Below are 15,375 nucleotides of genomic sequence, written 5' to 3' on the forward strand. Positions count from 1 at the left end.
ATATATTCATCATCCTGAAATATTAAAACAGTATGAAAAAAGTAATAAATTGGTGGAAAATTTAGGGAATGGGAATGCAACAGCACGCAAATCATACACTATCAAGTGCTTGATACACATTTAAAATTACTGCCTAGTACAGCAAAGCCAAATTCCTGGCAGATTTCTGAAGCGCAAAGTCACAATAAGAAGATCAGCAGAACAGACTGAAATAATAGAATATTCATCCCCCTAATCCATATGCAATTCTTTAGGGCTTTTTTTTAACAATGCATATGAGGTCTGACTGTATTCAGGATTTAAATAAGTTGTCTCTCTCTCTCTCTCTCTCACACACACATTCACTCAGTATTTTTGTTAAAAGAAGTATATACAGTTATCATTTCTGCTCTACTGCACCCACATTGACAAGGTTAGCACATCTCCTCACACCTCAGATGAAACAATAGCATTTTAAACAACAAAAGTGTTAAAAGAAATACATTTATTCATACCATTGAAACCTCCTGCAACAGCTTTGTTGGAAGGAGGGGGTCCAGTTTGCCTGGGAAAGGGATTTTTTTTCTTTAACTTTTTTTTTTTTAACTCTTTCCTACTTCATTCTAAATAATTACTGGTTAATTTAAAGCAATTTCACATTTAGTTATCGGCAATAAAATTTTGAAACCAGTATTAAATCTTTGAGATCATGCATTTCTCTCTAGACAGATGTAATTTTAGATCTAGTACTGTATAAAGGGACAGAGACCTAGAGACGAATAAATCATCGCTCAAAAGACAGATGCTGATGATAATAATGATACATGTAGAAAATGTGCGTGAGGATGGGTGATGGGGAGGTGTAGTATATAACTTCCATTGCCATACATGAGATTACTGAATTGCTTTAAAGTAGCGCAAAGCCACAACCGAGTTACAGATGTTCCTCCAAAGAGGAGTATGAAGAAATTCATACCCTATATGAATATATAGGGTATGAAGAAATTCATACCCTATATGAATATATAAAGTCATACCATATATGATCAGACATACAAAGCCTGATCTTGAGATCAAGCAGGTTTTACACAGGTTTAAGTCTACAATTAGGCTGCAGAATATCAACGCCACAGACGAGTTAGATGTGAAATGAACGTACTCAAACATAAGACATTTGCAACACTAATATACACGTGGACTTGCTAAATAAAGGAGCCTATATGTGGCAATTACGGTGGCCACGTGCAGAAAGCAGCTTTCACAACCACCACGGCAGTTCTCGTCACGACTCTGTTAGTGAGGCGAAGGAGCGCTAGGACAGGTGATGGTACGTGGAAAGCCATCTGGTAAGTGAGAAAGAGCAGCCGCATCCTGTCGAAACCTGAATACCCAAATGTAGCTACGTGCTATTTGTAGTAACAGGTCTCATGAGAAATGGCCCAGGGTGTAGCTGCTGCTGAGCATTTACCAGGACTTTGGGTTTCTACCTGGTGAGGGACATGCTGATCCAACCCCCTTCAAACCATGCTCATGTGTTATTAGCCAAACCGTAATATCAGTTGACATTGCTATTCAAATTGCAAGGTTACTGTTTTAATTCGATACAGACTAAACAAGCAACGTCAAACATATATAATGAAAGATTTCCTTTTTGGTAAGGAACCGGCTTTTCTTTGGTAAGAAGCTGCTGTGATTTATGCAGCTGTGATGCCAGTACCTGCCCAGATTGTGATGCCCATCTACTGACACAGAGTCCAAACTTATGGGTGCTTATTGCTTACAGGTATCTAATTATTATTGATATATTGGGGAGAAAAAATCATAACCATACTGAAATCAGCAGGAACAGCCCAGCAACAATGGGGCTAGAATACATCCATCCTGTTTGTATATTCTGCAGGCACGTAAGCAAAAGAATAAGCATTCTTAGAAAGGATTTGATCTGTACTAGTGAGAAAGGTGTTAAGTTGTATAAGGAAATAAAAGACAAGCGAACACCAAACTTCTGCTAGAAAGTATGATGAATAAACAGGGTCTAGTAATGCACACAACTTTGGGGAGAAAGCCTGACAGATGCCCCTGCAGAGCTGCGTCGGACCAAATCTGAATCTGAAAGGCACAGGTGGCAGCAGCTTTGCTGCAAACATACCAGGGTTTTAAACGACAGGGCAATTTAGTAAAAGTACAAAGTATCATTTCATTTTGGGGGGAGAGGAAAAAAAAAAGAAACCCAGGCTATAGAAGGAAGCAGGGATTTATTAAAGAGGAATAAAGAGCACCCAGTGAAAATTAGGGTATGCCTGAAATACATTAATGCCACCCTTCCTTCTGCTCTCCCGTCTTTTACAGGACATAACACATGCCTATATGAGTCTTTATTTTAGTGAAGACAACTATTCATGACAGAGAAGGCTAGAAAAGAACAGGAATGCTTTTGCCCAAATTTCAATACTTTGTTCCAAAGCACAGAGCTACTAAAGCTTTTCTACAAGTGTTTGTAAATACGGTAAACGCTTTTTAATGTGCACAAGGAGAATTTTGTTTCCTCGTACTCATTCAGAGAAATGGTTCAACCACCTTCTTTAGAAAATTTCTAAGCAAGCAACGCGAGACATATTTGGAATATGAAAGTTTAATCCTACTCATTAAAACATGACAAACTTATAATTAATTGAGAATGGAGTCAATAATGAGAACATCCTTCAATGTAATGATGTTGGTACTACCAGCTTGTAATATGGGAATACGTTATAGAAAGTGAAGTATAATATAGAAAATTACAAGTCAGTTTAAAAAAAGAACAGTCTGAAAGTTTTTCCTTGGGTCCAAGCTTTAAAACACAAAATTTAAATCCTCAAAAGTTACATTTTCCCGGTCATCAAATGGGATAATACATTACGTTGTTTTCCTGTGACGAGGAATAATTCAAGGTCTTACATTGCCTGATTAATCTCACAACCAATATTTAGAAAAGGTTTCTCTGAGCTAATCAAACTTGACAAAAGCAATCTTCAAACTATGCCACATTCACTGATTTGTAAGATCTCTCAAACTTGTGTTTTATTAAATGCAGTTTAAATTAGCAACAGCTCTAAATCCACCTGCTTATGACACCCCCTGAATCTCACAGACAACACGAGGTAGGTGAAAAGAAAATACATGCAGATCAAAATTATTAGGACAAACTTTTTTTTTTTTTATGAAAGCTGCCATTTTAGTTTTAAGATAGCACCCAGCTACAACCCTATTGCTCACATTACGCTGCATTTGGGGAGGGGGTAGTTGCTGATGGCGGTCAGTTACTTGTTCTTCTGGAGCTAACTGCCTTGACCTCACTGGATAAGGTGTGTCCAGTGACTCCTCCAAAGAATTCTTACTACTTTATACATATGAAAGAGGATCACTTTCAATATACAGTTTTACCACATTCCTAGGCTTTCAGTATCACAACAGTATCATTAGGTTAAAGGACGTTACTCCAGAAGAGCAATGTTGTGATGGTACAGCTGCTGCCACGAGGACAACTGGTAGGGAAGCACTACAACACTGGTAGGGAACACTGTGGGGAAGCACGTAAATACCATCCCAGCCTTCACCTTCGCTACCAATTGGCGTGCGTTTCCTTTCTGTCTGTGAGTAGTCGTACGTGTGCAAACAGGATTTTCCCATGGTTTGAGAATGCGTTTAAATTTGGTTGCCTGACTCTCAGCACTAAAAGAGATTCCTGAGTTAGCACAGCTGAGTAAGAGGAAGAAAAATACGGGAGAGGTGTAAGTATTGCTTCTCTACCGCAAATACTCCAAAAGGAAATCAGGTTTCCAGCTTATTCTTCTTCTCAAGCCACACAAGTTCTGGCTAAATAAGTTTCTGAGCTACTGACTCCCCTCTATTTCGTCATGGTTGCGTGCGACAGAGAAACTGTGTTTCAACATAGGCAATGTCTATGATCGAATAATATAATATAATACTCCATTAACGAAGACTCACATGTATTAGAAGTTGCTAGCGCAAATCTTTTTCAGAGCCAAGGAAGGATATCCAAATATTGGGTAACACACTCTGCCTGGGAAGACTATCAGTGAGTTTCTCTATTTGTTTATATAAACGGGCCAATGCTTTTTAAAGCACTTCAGAGCACTTAACTAAAGCAAACAAGCACTTGAACTTTAAATATCTAGCAAGAGAAGCTATTGACAAGTATGACTTTACTTAGTAACTCCTAATATCTTTGCGACCTTTCATTCATACAAGCTCTTCAAGAAGAGAAGCACCAGGCTCTTGGCTCAACTTCAGCTCTACTGCAAGACACAGAGTGAGAGGGGTGAGCAATTGCCTAGCCCCCTTTTATTTCTTTTTGGTTTTTTGCAAATTGCTTTATGTTTTCCTGGGCCCACAGTAGTCTTTAGAAAGCAGTTTCTGATTTTGAAATCTTATTCTCTCTCTTATTTGGCCTTTAAAGTAGGATTTTTCCATCTTACGAACCTCCTTTTCAACTCCTTGCCGTCCATGGGTAGCTAAGCCTTGATTTGGGAATATAACGTTTACCAAACACCATACTATTAATTCCCAACAGGTGAATAACACTGTGGGCATAGCTTGCTATGCTCAGGAAAAGGGTGCCTTTGGTAAGTAGTCTTGTAACGGTGCTAGCATCACATGCATCTTTTAGGTCTTCATACTTACAATACACTCCCTAGCTACTGCATTATCTACAATCACACCCGTCACTTCCTGACCTAGATTGGCGTGATCTGATTCACGTATACCTTTCTGCTGAGAAATCAGCAGCCAAATGAATAATCTGAAAGATTATTCTGTAGCTTTGGACAGTATATTTTTTGGAAACGTCATGATTTCATATGGGTCAAGTAACGTACAACTTCATAGCTGGACTCTGTCAAATCAGGTTTGCTGTACGCTCTGAGAAACAGTACGGATTTATGCATTTTGAGGAAAGGCAATCTTCAGAAGGAGAATGCCACTGACGTATGCCAGTCCAGCTCAAGTATTAAGCTGGCCCTGAGAACCAAGAAGGCGGTGCTTAAAACAAGCTTTTCCATTCAGTAGCAGGTACAGCTCATTCCCTAAAATCCTGCAGCACATTTTGATTTTTATTTCTCTCTGAATGTGTTTTGCATGCAGTCTGTGTAACGTGGCAGAAGAGAGGTGACAGAATAAGCCTTTACTTTAACCTGGTCATTACCTTCTTAGAGAAAGGAAAGAAGTATTTTTAAGCTATATTCTGGAGCTTATTAGCCACATTGGGATTTCAGTTCGCTAGTTTTAGGGGACATGTCGCATGTTCTGAAAGTGGTACTGGCTGTTTGGGATTTGTACTCTCTAGTCTGGTAATGAACATTCTTGAAACCCTATTTTGTTAGAAAAAAATCCAATAGATGCAGTTGAGAATATGAACTACTTGGTGCTAAAGCCTCAGTCTATCTACAGTTCCTAAAAGAAATAGCTTTGAAAATTCTTTGAAATACCCTGTAAGTTATAATTGGGTTTTAATGTATAAAATGGCTGAGTAATTTAAATGTTTGGAAAAGAAAACAGTCTTTCCTAGAGTTTATGAAGTGATAAGTCTATTTCTTAGAATGATTAACTATGAATCCTGATTTCAAACACAAGCATCTACTAGCATATGCTCTCCACAGCTGACACTGCAAGATCATACAGTTTTATCAAATTAATATTCCAGGGCCCAATGCTGATATTAAATCCCCATTCCCCACCTCCCCCTTGAGTAAGTGCTCTGATTTCTACAGAAGTAATTTTACTTCCTACTCTTAACCAAAAAGTGAAATCAGTATTAAGCTCTGCTCATGCTGCATTTTGGTCTACTGAATGACACAAGTTAGATTTGTATGTACAGGACACATATCATGACATTCCCACTGGAAACTGAAAAAAAAAACCAAAACCCAAAAAACCACAAACCCAGAAAACTAGTAACATTCAAGGATAATACAATACTCATTCACTTAAAAACATTTTTTAGTAGCAAATGCATATTAGAAAGACAGACTAATTACAGCCAGGACAGCATAAAGCATGCTTTTGGGTAGGAACGCCCCAAATAACATCCCATTTTAGAACAGCGATAAACCAAAGCTATGACGAAAGAAAACGTAATTCAGTTTTGAACACACTGCAAATAAGTAACAAGATCTAATTATTTAGAAAGCTCTCCAAGATCCCCTGGCTTTGGTAGAAATTAAAGAGTGAAATGAAAGAATAGAAGAAACACTTAGACAAGATGAACTGAAAGAGAAAGAGACACAAAAGCAGTGAAAAGAAACAGATCCAGGGAAAGTATTGGTCTACTTTATTCTAATAATAGAGTCATCAACAGAATATCTGTATGCACTAACACCTAATTTGAGCATCCTGAATTCTGATCCTGATTTCCAGAGATGGCAACTATGTATTAAAAAAAAAATACTTAAATTGCTCATTACTAGAAATAGATTGATTTGCATGAGAAAGGTGCAGAGCTAGATTCCCACTTCATTTACAAATATTAAGGTCCTAAAATGAAGTCTCAAAGTAAGGCCTAACTCCCAGGCTAACACTCCCCTCCTGCTGGTAACAGCATCATTGCCCCTGGGGCCCGGGAAATAACCCAGACGGTGGCCACAGGGAAGAGGCGAGCCCAGCAAAAACTGAATGAGGGCTTAGGAGATGAGCAGGAGAACTTGCAATTCTGTTTGGTATTCAAAGACAAACAGATGAGAAACATCTAAGTGGGAAACGCCATCAAGAGTGAAAGGCCTGGCTTTCTTTATGTCCATGTGAGCACCTGACAACACAGGTCAGGGGCAAATAGCTCAACCCGGTCAGAAACTCGGGACCCTTCAGCACAAGTGGAAGGATCTGCTCATGTGGAGCAACTTCCAAAGCTGCGGTCGTGCTCATCTTTTCTAGTTCTCATTAGCTTTCCTCCCTTCAGCAAAACTTGCTGGTACAGACGGCCAGCTACTTTGTTTATTCTTAAGTAAGTGAATGTAAAACGACCAAAGAAACATGAGTTTACCCTGGTACAGAAGCTAATTGCCAGAGTAATTGAACATGGTGTATGCTGGGCACAAGAGACGATGGCTGATATTCTGCAGTCGGCACATTTTGAACTGCTTGCTGGTTTTAGGTTTTAAATTGTTTACAAAATACTAACTTTAGCCATGGTTTGGTTTGTTGGTTTTTTGGGTTTTTTTGTTTTTTTGTTTTTTTTTTTTGTTTTTTTTTTTTTTTTTTTGGGGGGGGGGGGGGGACGGACACGAACGACACGACACGGTGAGTGGATGGTGTTAAATTTAGTATAAGCAAATCACTGAGGTATTAGAAAAACAGCAGCTAATTTACCTGCTGCTTCAGAGAATAGCTCGGGGATCTCAATTATTGTTTTCCCATACTTCCATCTCTACGCTAAACATTATGTTGTCAGAATTGTCTTCATCCCCTGAATGCTACATGTGAAAACTCTTATTTTGGTGTTCTAACACTTTACCTAAGCACAGTTGCTTACATAGTCAAGAGCCACCTCAGTGTTTTTCAAAACCATACTGAAGCATGAGATCGCCCTTTGTTTTGAAGGTAAGGCTTTTATTTACCAAGACAGCAGCTTGCCAGCTTCTAGGACCTTCAGCCTTCCTTCTCTCTGTGCCTAGCACGCATTTCCACGTTTTAACGTACCGAACAATTCCAGCAGCCCAAACCCGCTTGTTTAGCATAACTAAACCACCCCACCCGAGCACCCCGGACTCTCGGAAAGCTCAAGAGCAGGACCAAAATTTGGAAGGCTGGCTTACGGATGAAGGGTGGGCCATTGCTGCGTGTGCAGCGACACCCTGCAGGAGGCCAAGCAACCCCCCCGCTGGGGCTGCCATCTCCCACCCCCCGGCAGCCCCTGCCTGCTCCTTCCACCAGACAAATCGCAGAGGAGAGGGAGCGAACCCCCTTCGTGGACTCACCATCCTTTTCTAGTCACATTCACTATGCATTGCATTAGAAAATCGTAACGGTGTTAAAATATTTTGGCAGGATTTGTTATGGCCAGATCACTCACTTCCTTTGGGACACACAAAGCCTCCTCTGGCAATGAAACAGCCCAAATGTCAGCAAATCCTATAGAACAGAAAACGGTCTGTCAATGTAAAGCCTAAATGAATCTCCAATTAAACAAAACAAAACTGTATCACATAAAAATGCACATACAGAGAAAAGAAACAACCTAGAAATGGTCACTTTTTATTAAGGGTTTTTTTTTTTTCCCCCCACCCTCCAGAAACTTTTTAACAGCATTACAATGTATTCATCACAGGGTGCTATTAGAGCACAAGCTCACTCCAAGTGTTACCAATTCACGGACAGATTAGAGGGCACATTAATAACATAGTTAATATGAAGTGTTTAGAGCCTTTACATCGGTGACAAATACGACTCAGCCAAATTTCCTGACCATTGAGGCCACGGAGGAACAATTTGGTAGATTTCATCAACAGTTCTAATTATGTTCCTGTCAAGTCGAGAACAAAGTAATCCATAACTGGGGGGCTGCTCGCAGACAGTGCCACGCGAGAGTAATTTATGCCCAGGGCCCTCGCTGTAGTTAGTGTGCACAACGCTTGACTAACAAGTGAGTTCAAAAAAAGGAATTTATTAGGGAAAACGCGGCCCTCCAGCTCCGAGCGGCTCGTCAGGTGCGGGCTTAGGAGGAGTTACGAGGCAAAGTCGTCTTGTTTATACAAGCAGCCGAAGTCCACGCTGGCCTCAGCGGGTTTTAAAGCGCGGGATTTCAGCCCAAAGCATGGCACGGGCTTCTGCCGGAGCCAGACGAGCCCGCTGCCGAGGCCAGGGTGCGACCCAGCGCTTTTAAAAAACATTTCGGTCCTTGGGACATGGCAGCCCCACCTCAGAGCCTGAGCCGTACCGATGCCCTTTTGCGATCCTATAAATAACACGCTAATGAAAGATGCAAAGGGATTATTAGTAACAGCAAACCGAAATGTCACGATACACAACGCGTTTCTTGCTGCCGTCCGACTGGGAAACAGGCTGAGAAAGGGAAGGAGGGGGGCGAACGGAGGAGAAGCTGTCATGTAATTTTGAGTCATTTTCCACTGTGATCTATATTGGGATGCGGCTTCTATCCTTTCGAACGGGATCATTTTATATATGACACTCTTGCTGCATTTCACGAAAAGGTAGGAATGTCTCCCTAGCGCTAGGAGAAGCGCAAAGCCTGGCCACGGTCATTCAGGACTGGCTACTTGCATAAGTAGTAAGATGTTAGAGAAAATAAAACGATGCGCTGCAAATGCAATTAAGAAGAGCATCTGTAAACACAGGGAAAAATAACAGTAGCAAAAATTCGATTCACGTGATAAATACAAAATGCTTAATGGGTTTTAAAGCATAGTTTTCTAAAGGTAGCTGTGGGCATACACTGCTGTCAGCAGTTCTAGATTTTTATTTAACAAGACAAAGACCACAGAACTTAAAAAAAAAAAAAAAAAGAAAAAGTAATTCTACAGCCCTTTCTTTGATAGTGAAGAAACAAGCTTATAAAATTGTTACCAGCTAGCCAAAGCAGCAGCCTGCTTTAGCGGACCGAACATCAGCTCAGGTAAGGGGAACGCTCAAACTGAGGACCCGCTTCGGGGACTGACTTGCCACGCGGCCCCAGGAAGGTCGCTGTCTTCGCCCCCGGTCCCCACCAGCAGAATGGGTGCAAGTGTAAGAAGGCAAGGACGTTGTCCCCAGGTGACATATCTTACCAATGGCTTTTTGGCTTTACAAAAACGTAACTAGCTTCACTGAGCTCTTGGTTTTACTTCGCATTTAAATACTAGTTGAACACTGGCACAGAGGGAATGCAGAGCGCAGTTGTGGAGCACTACATCAAAACCCGGAGCTTCTCCTTTCACACTCTGCTAAGGTTTCTTGTTCAAATGTGCTTGAACCTGTAAATTCTCTGCTGTCATGTTTAGAGAATTTCCCAGCACCTGTGGGACAGTATTAATCTCTTACAACCGAAGCACTTAACAGAATTATGATTACTTGCACCCTTTGCGTCCAAGGATAAGAAAAAATACACTTTACAAGCATTGGCGGCTTAAGCTTCACAAGGAGGCAAAGAGAAAAGGGAAGGACGCGGTCCCATTCTGCAGATGTGAAGAGAGAAACCTCGCTGGTAAGTCAGACAGACGGTAATTCGGAAGCCAAGCAATGCCTGGACGTTATAATTCCCAGACTCGTGATTCAGTCACAAGACACGCTTCCTTTCCTGGTGAAATGTCATGCTGCCGCATGCTTCTGTTGCAGAGCACATCTTAACCAAGTGTAGCAAAAGCATGATGATCCCATTAAGTATCTAACATCTAATACCTTGTGAAAACTAATTTAGTGCTTTATCAAATCTCTAGTTTGTATGTAGAGCATAAACCGGCTACATTTGCTAATAGGGCAGATTGACCCATCCCATATATTATCAAACCACATCAAAGTCTGCTGGAGGACATAGCCTTAGCTACTTATTATCCTTTGCATTAACTCTCTCACTAGCTACTCGACCAATACATTTTCCTGTAATACATCTGTCATGATTTTGCAGAGAAATCAGCAATTCTGAACAGTGCAGCAGTTAGAGGCAGATAACAGGACTAAGCCCATCATGGTCGCCTGGCTTTCCAATCTACTGTTAATTGGCACAGACGGAAGCCCTTAGAGCTAGACTTGCACAACAGCATGCCACTGCTGGGCCCCAGAGATTCGGCCTCTTAGCGAGATTTGTATTTTTAGAGCTTTAGTCATTCACATGATTTCTTCACAATTTATTACATGCAAGAGAGAAATAAAGTTGGATGCCAACACCTTCAAATTTACAAGATTTGTGGGGTTTTTAGCAGAAAAAGGGCATCTTATGCAAGAGAACATGTGGCTTAGTAATCAGGAAAAAAGTGCTAGAATATTACTAATAATAATGTTAGCAATATTAGATCAAATGAGAACATCTTTCTTGGCTCAGATGCTATGCAATCATATTTCCACCTGTGTTATATTTAGGGTCTTATTTGTGACACCGTGTAATGAATTACAGCTCTGAAGCCACGCTTCTAACTGTCTGGGAACTTGCATATATGGCTAATAGAGGGTTTGGATTGGTTTTTTTGGTTGTTTTTAAATCACACCTGCTACTATTCTCTGTTAGATACTGTTTGTCTTTGGACTTGGAAATCCTGAGCCATTGTACATGGGACTCTTACTGACCTTTTCTGACCATTTGACTACCGATCACCACCATAACCCAGAAGCCAGTGCTAGAATATTAAAAAAAAACAAACAAACAAAAAACAAACAACAAAAAAGCCAAAATATACTGTCTCTTCAAAAAGAAACCAAATCCACTCAACGGAAATAAAAAATGCCTCTCTCACTTTGCATATGTGATTGTATATAGTTCTGAAATATAATTATATCCCTCATACAACCCTAGTCATTCACATTTAATTCTACGGCTTAATTTGTTTTCTCTCTGTACAGTTTTGCAAGCGCCATCATCGTCTTTTCCCTTATAAATGCTGGTCCTCCATATCTTTAAACAGTAACATAACCAAGTAAAAGGCATTTTGGGGAGGATGTGGGGGTAGTATTAGAAGTTTTGTAGTTGGTGATCCCAGATCCCATTAGTGACGGGTCATTTTTAATCCAGAGAATATTAAAATCTTAGAGCTGAGCTGTGGTTTAGCATCACCAACTCAGGCAGGCCAATACCGGGAGTTTTCTACTGGGTAAAACTTCTAACAAGTAAACTTATAGCCAGGAGGAATAATTTAGATAAACACCCAAACAAAAAAGCGGGCAGTGAGTTAAAACATCACAATTCTACGTTACTGAATTGCACTGCAAGTCTTTGGAGCTTTGCCCCCGCCTTCCTTTCCCTCTGTATTTTTCTTCTTCTGTTTTTATGTTGAAATCACAGGAACTACGCAGGCTAGCAAGGCTGTAATCACTCAGCAGGAACCTGGCACAAGCACAATGCAACCACCAGCCAGGCAGCAGGAAAATGAAGGAAATCTCTCTCTCCCTCCCCCCCAGGTTTCTTAAAAGGGGTTCAGCGTGAATGAATCTTCCCGGTAGCCACCAACAATTTCTTATTCCTTCCGAGCAATCATCAATTTCAGCATCAAGTGGTTTAGTGGCTCTACAACTGGTAGTGGCAGTGGAGTAAGCCCAGCATGCAAACGTTTTGGCTAATTTAAAACCCTTGTGCTGCCGAATCAAACATGACAAGACAACAGTAAAAAGAGAGGCTATTATCCCAAATGAGAGTCGGCGGATGGCTGAAATTGGCTTGAGTGGCAGAGACAAAAGAGGTGGAAGGAGCAGGGACAACCAGGCATGATAATACCAGATACAGCACACGCTTCCTCCCCCACCCCCAGTGCATTCACACGTATTGCTACCTGGAGGAAAAAAAGGCAACATTTCCGAGTTTCATGGCCAGGCAGAAAAAAGCCACTCAAGAAGATTCAAAATAAATTAGTACCTGGTAAAGCATCTGCCCCATGGGTATGGAAAAACTTAACTTACAAGAGATGTAGCCCTTTCAACAGAAACCCTAACACTCCAAAGACTAAACTGTCATTTCTTACCTGAATTCATGTCCTGCTGCCCAAAGTTCACTACCGTGAGTTGAGGATTGGAAGCACTGATTTAGGATAGAGTAACCTTAAAATGAGAATAATCTGTGGCGTGGCTACGGGTGAATAGCTGCTACACGCTCAGAGCTCACCAAGTGCCCAGATCTCAAAGAGCTGCTGGGGAGGAAAAGTGGAGGGCAGAGGAATTAATTTTGCAAGGCATTTGGGAGACCACAAGCAGACTGATGATGTTCAGAGCCATGAACCCTGGTGATGGCTTGCAGCTCACAGAATGACGACCTGTGGGATCACTGGAGAGCAAGCAAGTTGTCTTTTGCAAGATTAACAATTTAAAAGTGCTGAAATTAATTTTGTTTAATAGCTGTGGGTGCAGACTCCTTACAAAGTAGGTTGCAAGGTCAGCAAGCCTCCTAAAGCCTTTTAAAATGCAGCTTTTTATAGGGACAGTAGATTTATTAGGGTGGCTTAGGGCTTAAAGATCTAAAAAGCAAAAGAAGTGTAAGAGGTCATTTCCTACCTCTTCCAAATCTTGGGTGAAGACACATTCTCTGTTTCACTTCTTACTCTATAGCATACACTTATTGGTACGTTCAAAGCTACTTGAGGCAGTATGGGCTTCTTAGGGTAGGCAAGGTGAAAAAAGACATTAAAATCAAACGAGAACCAGATTAACCAGCACATAGCAGGCTCATCAGAGTCACACCGGAACGTGCCTACCTGTGTTGCAAAGAAGTGCTGGGAGGAAAGAAAAAAATAAAAATATACGTTTAGGAGAATGAGAGACTGGGAGGGGAAAGACAAGGGCAGGGAGAGTGCTCACACCCTTGTCATCATTCAGAAGTAGTTCACCTGTGATTCACATCTGCCTCCTCCTGTACGAGACCATTACACTCTAAATTACTGTACCGTACAGAGTGTTTCAAGGAACGGCTGGGCTCAACACTGAAACCCAAATCAACCATTTAAAAGACACTTGCTCAGCTTCACACCCGAGTACGTGTGAGCTACCACTCGCGACATATCAAAATACGCTGACTAGCGCTCCCTTATAGGACACTTTTGTCCTGCGTTTTGAGCAACAGCATCCAATTAATTGCACAGGTAAAGTTCATAGCGAGTGCGAGTTTGGGAAGTAGAAACAGGGCATTTGCTTTGCACCCCTGTGTAGGATGGTCTGAATTTGCTGAACTAATCAAAGTTGCCTTGAAAAGTATTCGCATTTTGCGCGGTTGGGCCTGCGTGAAAGGTGGACTCATGAATTCAAGCCGGAGTCCAACCCCTGAAAAGTATGCATCCCAATGCAAAAAACATTCCGTATTTATACATATCCACCTGGTCTTGCAAACACATCTTCCCAGGGAACCGAGAAGCCCAGGTGAAGATACGATCACGATGGATACAGCGCGTGGGTTTGTTTCATCCTGCTGACTTCTTTTAAAGCTTTTTCCCCCCGCAACGTGAAGGAAACGCAGGGTTTACTTTCGGAGAAAAACAGTAACATGCCGAGCAGTGGACACGCAAGCTGTCGACACGCAGCCCACCCTGGGACGGGTAAGCGTTACCAAACGGAGCAACCTGCGCCGCTCTGCCGTACAGGCAAGCAGAAAGGCTTCAGCCTTCGCGGGCAGCCGGGAGGAGAGAAGCGTGTTGTCCTGTGCAACAAAACTTAGTTGCTATGATCCTGCAGACGGAGGGGGCCATTTCCCTGGCAATGAGGTAACTGACGGTCATTAGAGAGGACAGAATTAATTCTGCTGCGAGCCTGTCACTGACAGTGGCCAAAGCGAACACACCGGCCATTTTTCTCTGCCCCTTCCGCAGGGAGTTAGAACAAAGAAAGGAGCCCCTGGGAAATACTTATGACACCACAAGAAAATCATTTTAGATGCGTATTAATACTGCCACCGAATACTGCGTGCTTTCAGGCTGACACATGCTGCTGTATGTGGTGTTTGTTCCCCTTTTTTCGTCTCAAAGTTGAATTCATATCCTCACGTAGCACTCCCAAGAAAAGCCCAGTTCACAGTTCAGCAAGGCACTGCTTAAAAGGCAAGCCTGATACAGGTCCTTAGGGCATCTCATCCATCCTGCGCTTGGATGGCATTCTTCACCAAGGGACCCCATTAGGAAGGAAGGGCAAACTGAAATCCTAACCCAAAGCAGCCTGAAACAGCACCGGTATGCTGGTGTAGCAGCGATGGATGAGACTCCATTTGTCTTCAAAACATGGGAAGCCAATATATCTGCTTCATTGCAAACTCAACTTTACTTTCCAACCTTGTAGTGTACTTAAAGCTAAAACGTAGATCGGCTTTCTATCCAGGGATAAAGCAGCAGAGGAGTGTCACCCAACACTCCAATTAAACAGATTGGAAGTGACGCACTTTCAATGCAACTCCATACAGCAAAACACCCTGAGATACACTGTCTGTGTTTAAAATCAATTGCCCAGGAAGGCACAGCCACGAGCTACAAAAGGTTTCCTTTCCCCTCCGTACAGTGGAATAACTCAGAAACATCTTATGCTAGTACAAAGCTTGCTGGAAAATGCAGTTGCTGTAGGAACGCTATCAATACCCGAGATATCACAGATCCTACTCTTCCTATGGAAGGTTAGGCCCTTCCAAGCAGGAAGAAACAATATGTTTGTTCTGTGGCCAAAATAATTATAGGCTTACCTGTATTGCTTTATATTTCTCCTTTCATAAAAGAGCTTTGTATCAGTGTTGAATGA

General features: G+C 41.7%; 1 protein-coding gene across 7 annotated transcripts in view; it reads right to left on the reverse strand.

Moving 5' to 3' along the window:
• The window catches only part of ESRRG (estrogen related receptor gamma), a 392,451-nt gene that overhangs the window by 230,010 nt on the left and 147,066 nt on the right, over positions 1 to 15,375 (reverse strand). For 2 of the 7 annotated variants that reach the window (XM_075496436.1, XM_075496437.1), the window contains exon 2: positions 8,045 to 8,103. The exons of 4 other annotated variants lie outside the window; for them this stretch is intronic. Coding sequence is in view for 1 of the 3 variants with exons in the window: in XM_075496431.1 (XP_075352546.1) it covers positions 7,950 to 7,984 (35 nt within the window). In the remaining 2 variants the exon portion in view is untranslated. Of the gene's footprint in view, positions 1 to 7,949; positions 8,104 to 15,375 lie in introns of all 7 variants that reach the window. One more of the 7 variants, XM_075496431.1, reaches the window with a different exon arrangement.

This window comes from Mycteria americana, chromosome 3, assembly GCF_035582795.1.
Source record: "Mycteria americana isolate JAX WOST 10 ecotype Jacksonville Zoo and Gardens chromosome 3, USCA_MyAme_1.0, whole genome shotgun sequence".
Lineage (NCBI taxonomy): Eukaryota > Metazoa > Chordata > Aves > Ciconiiformes > Ciconiidae > Mycteria > Mycteria americana.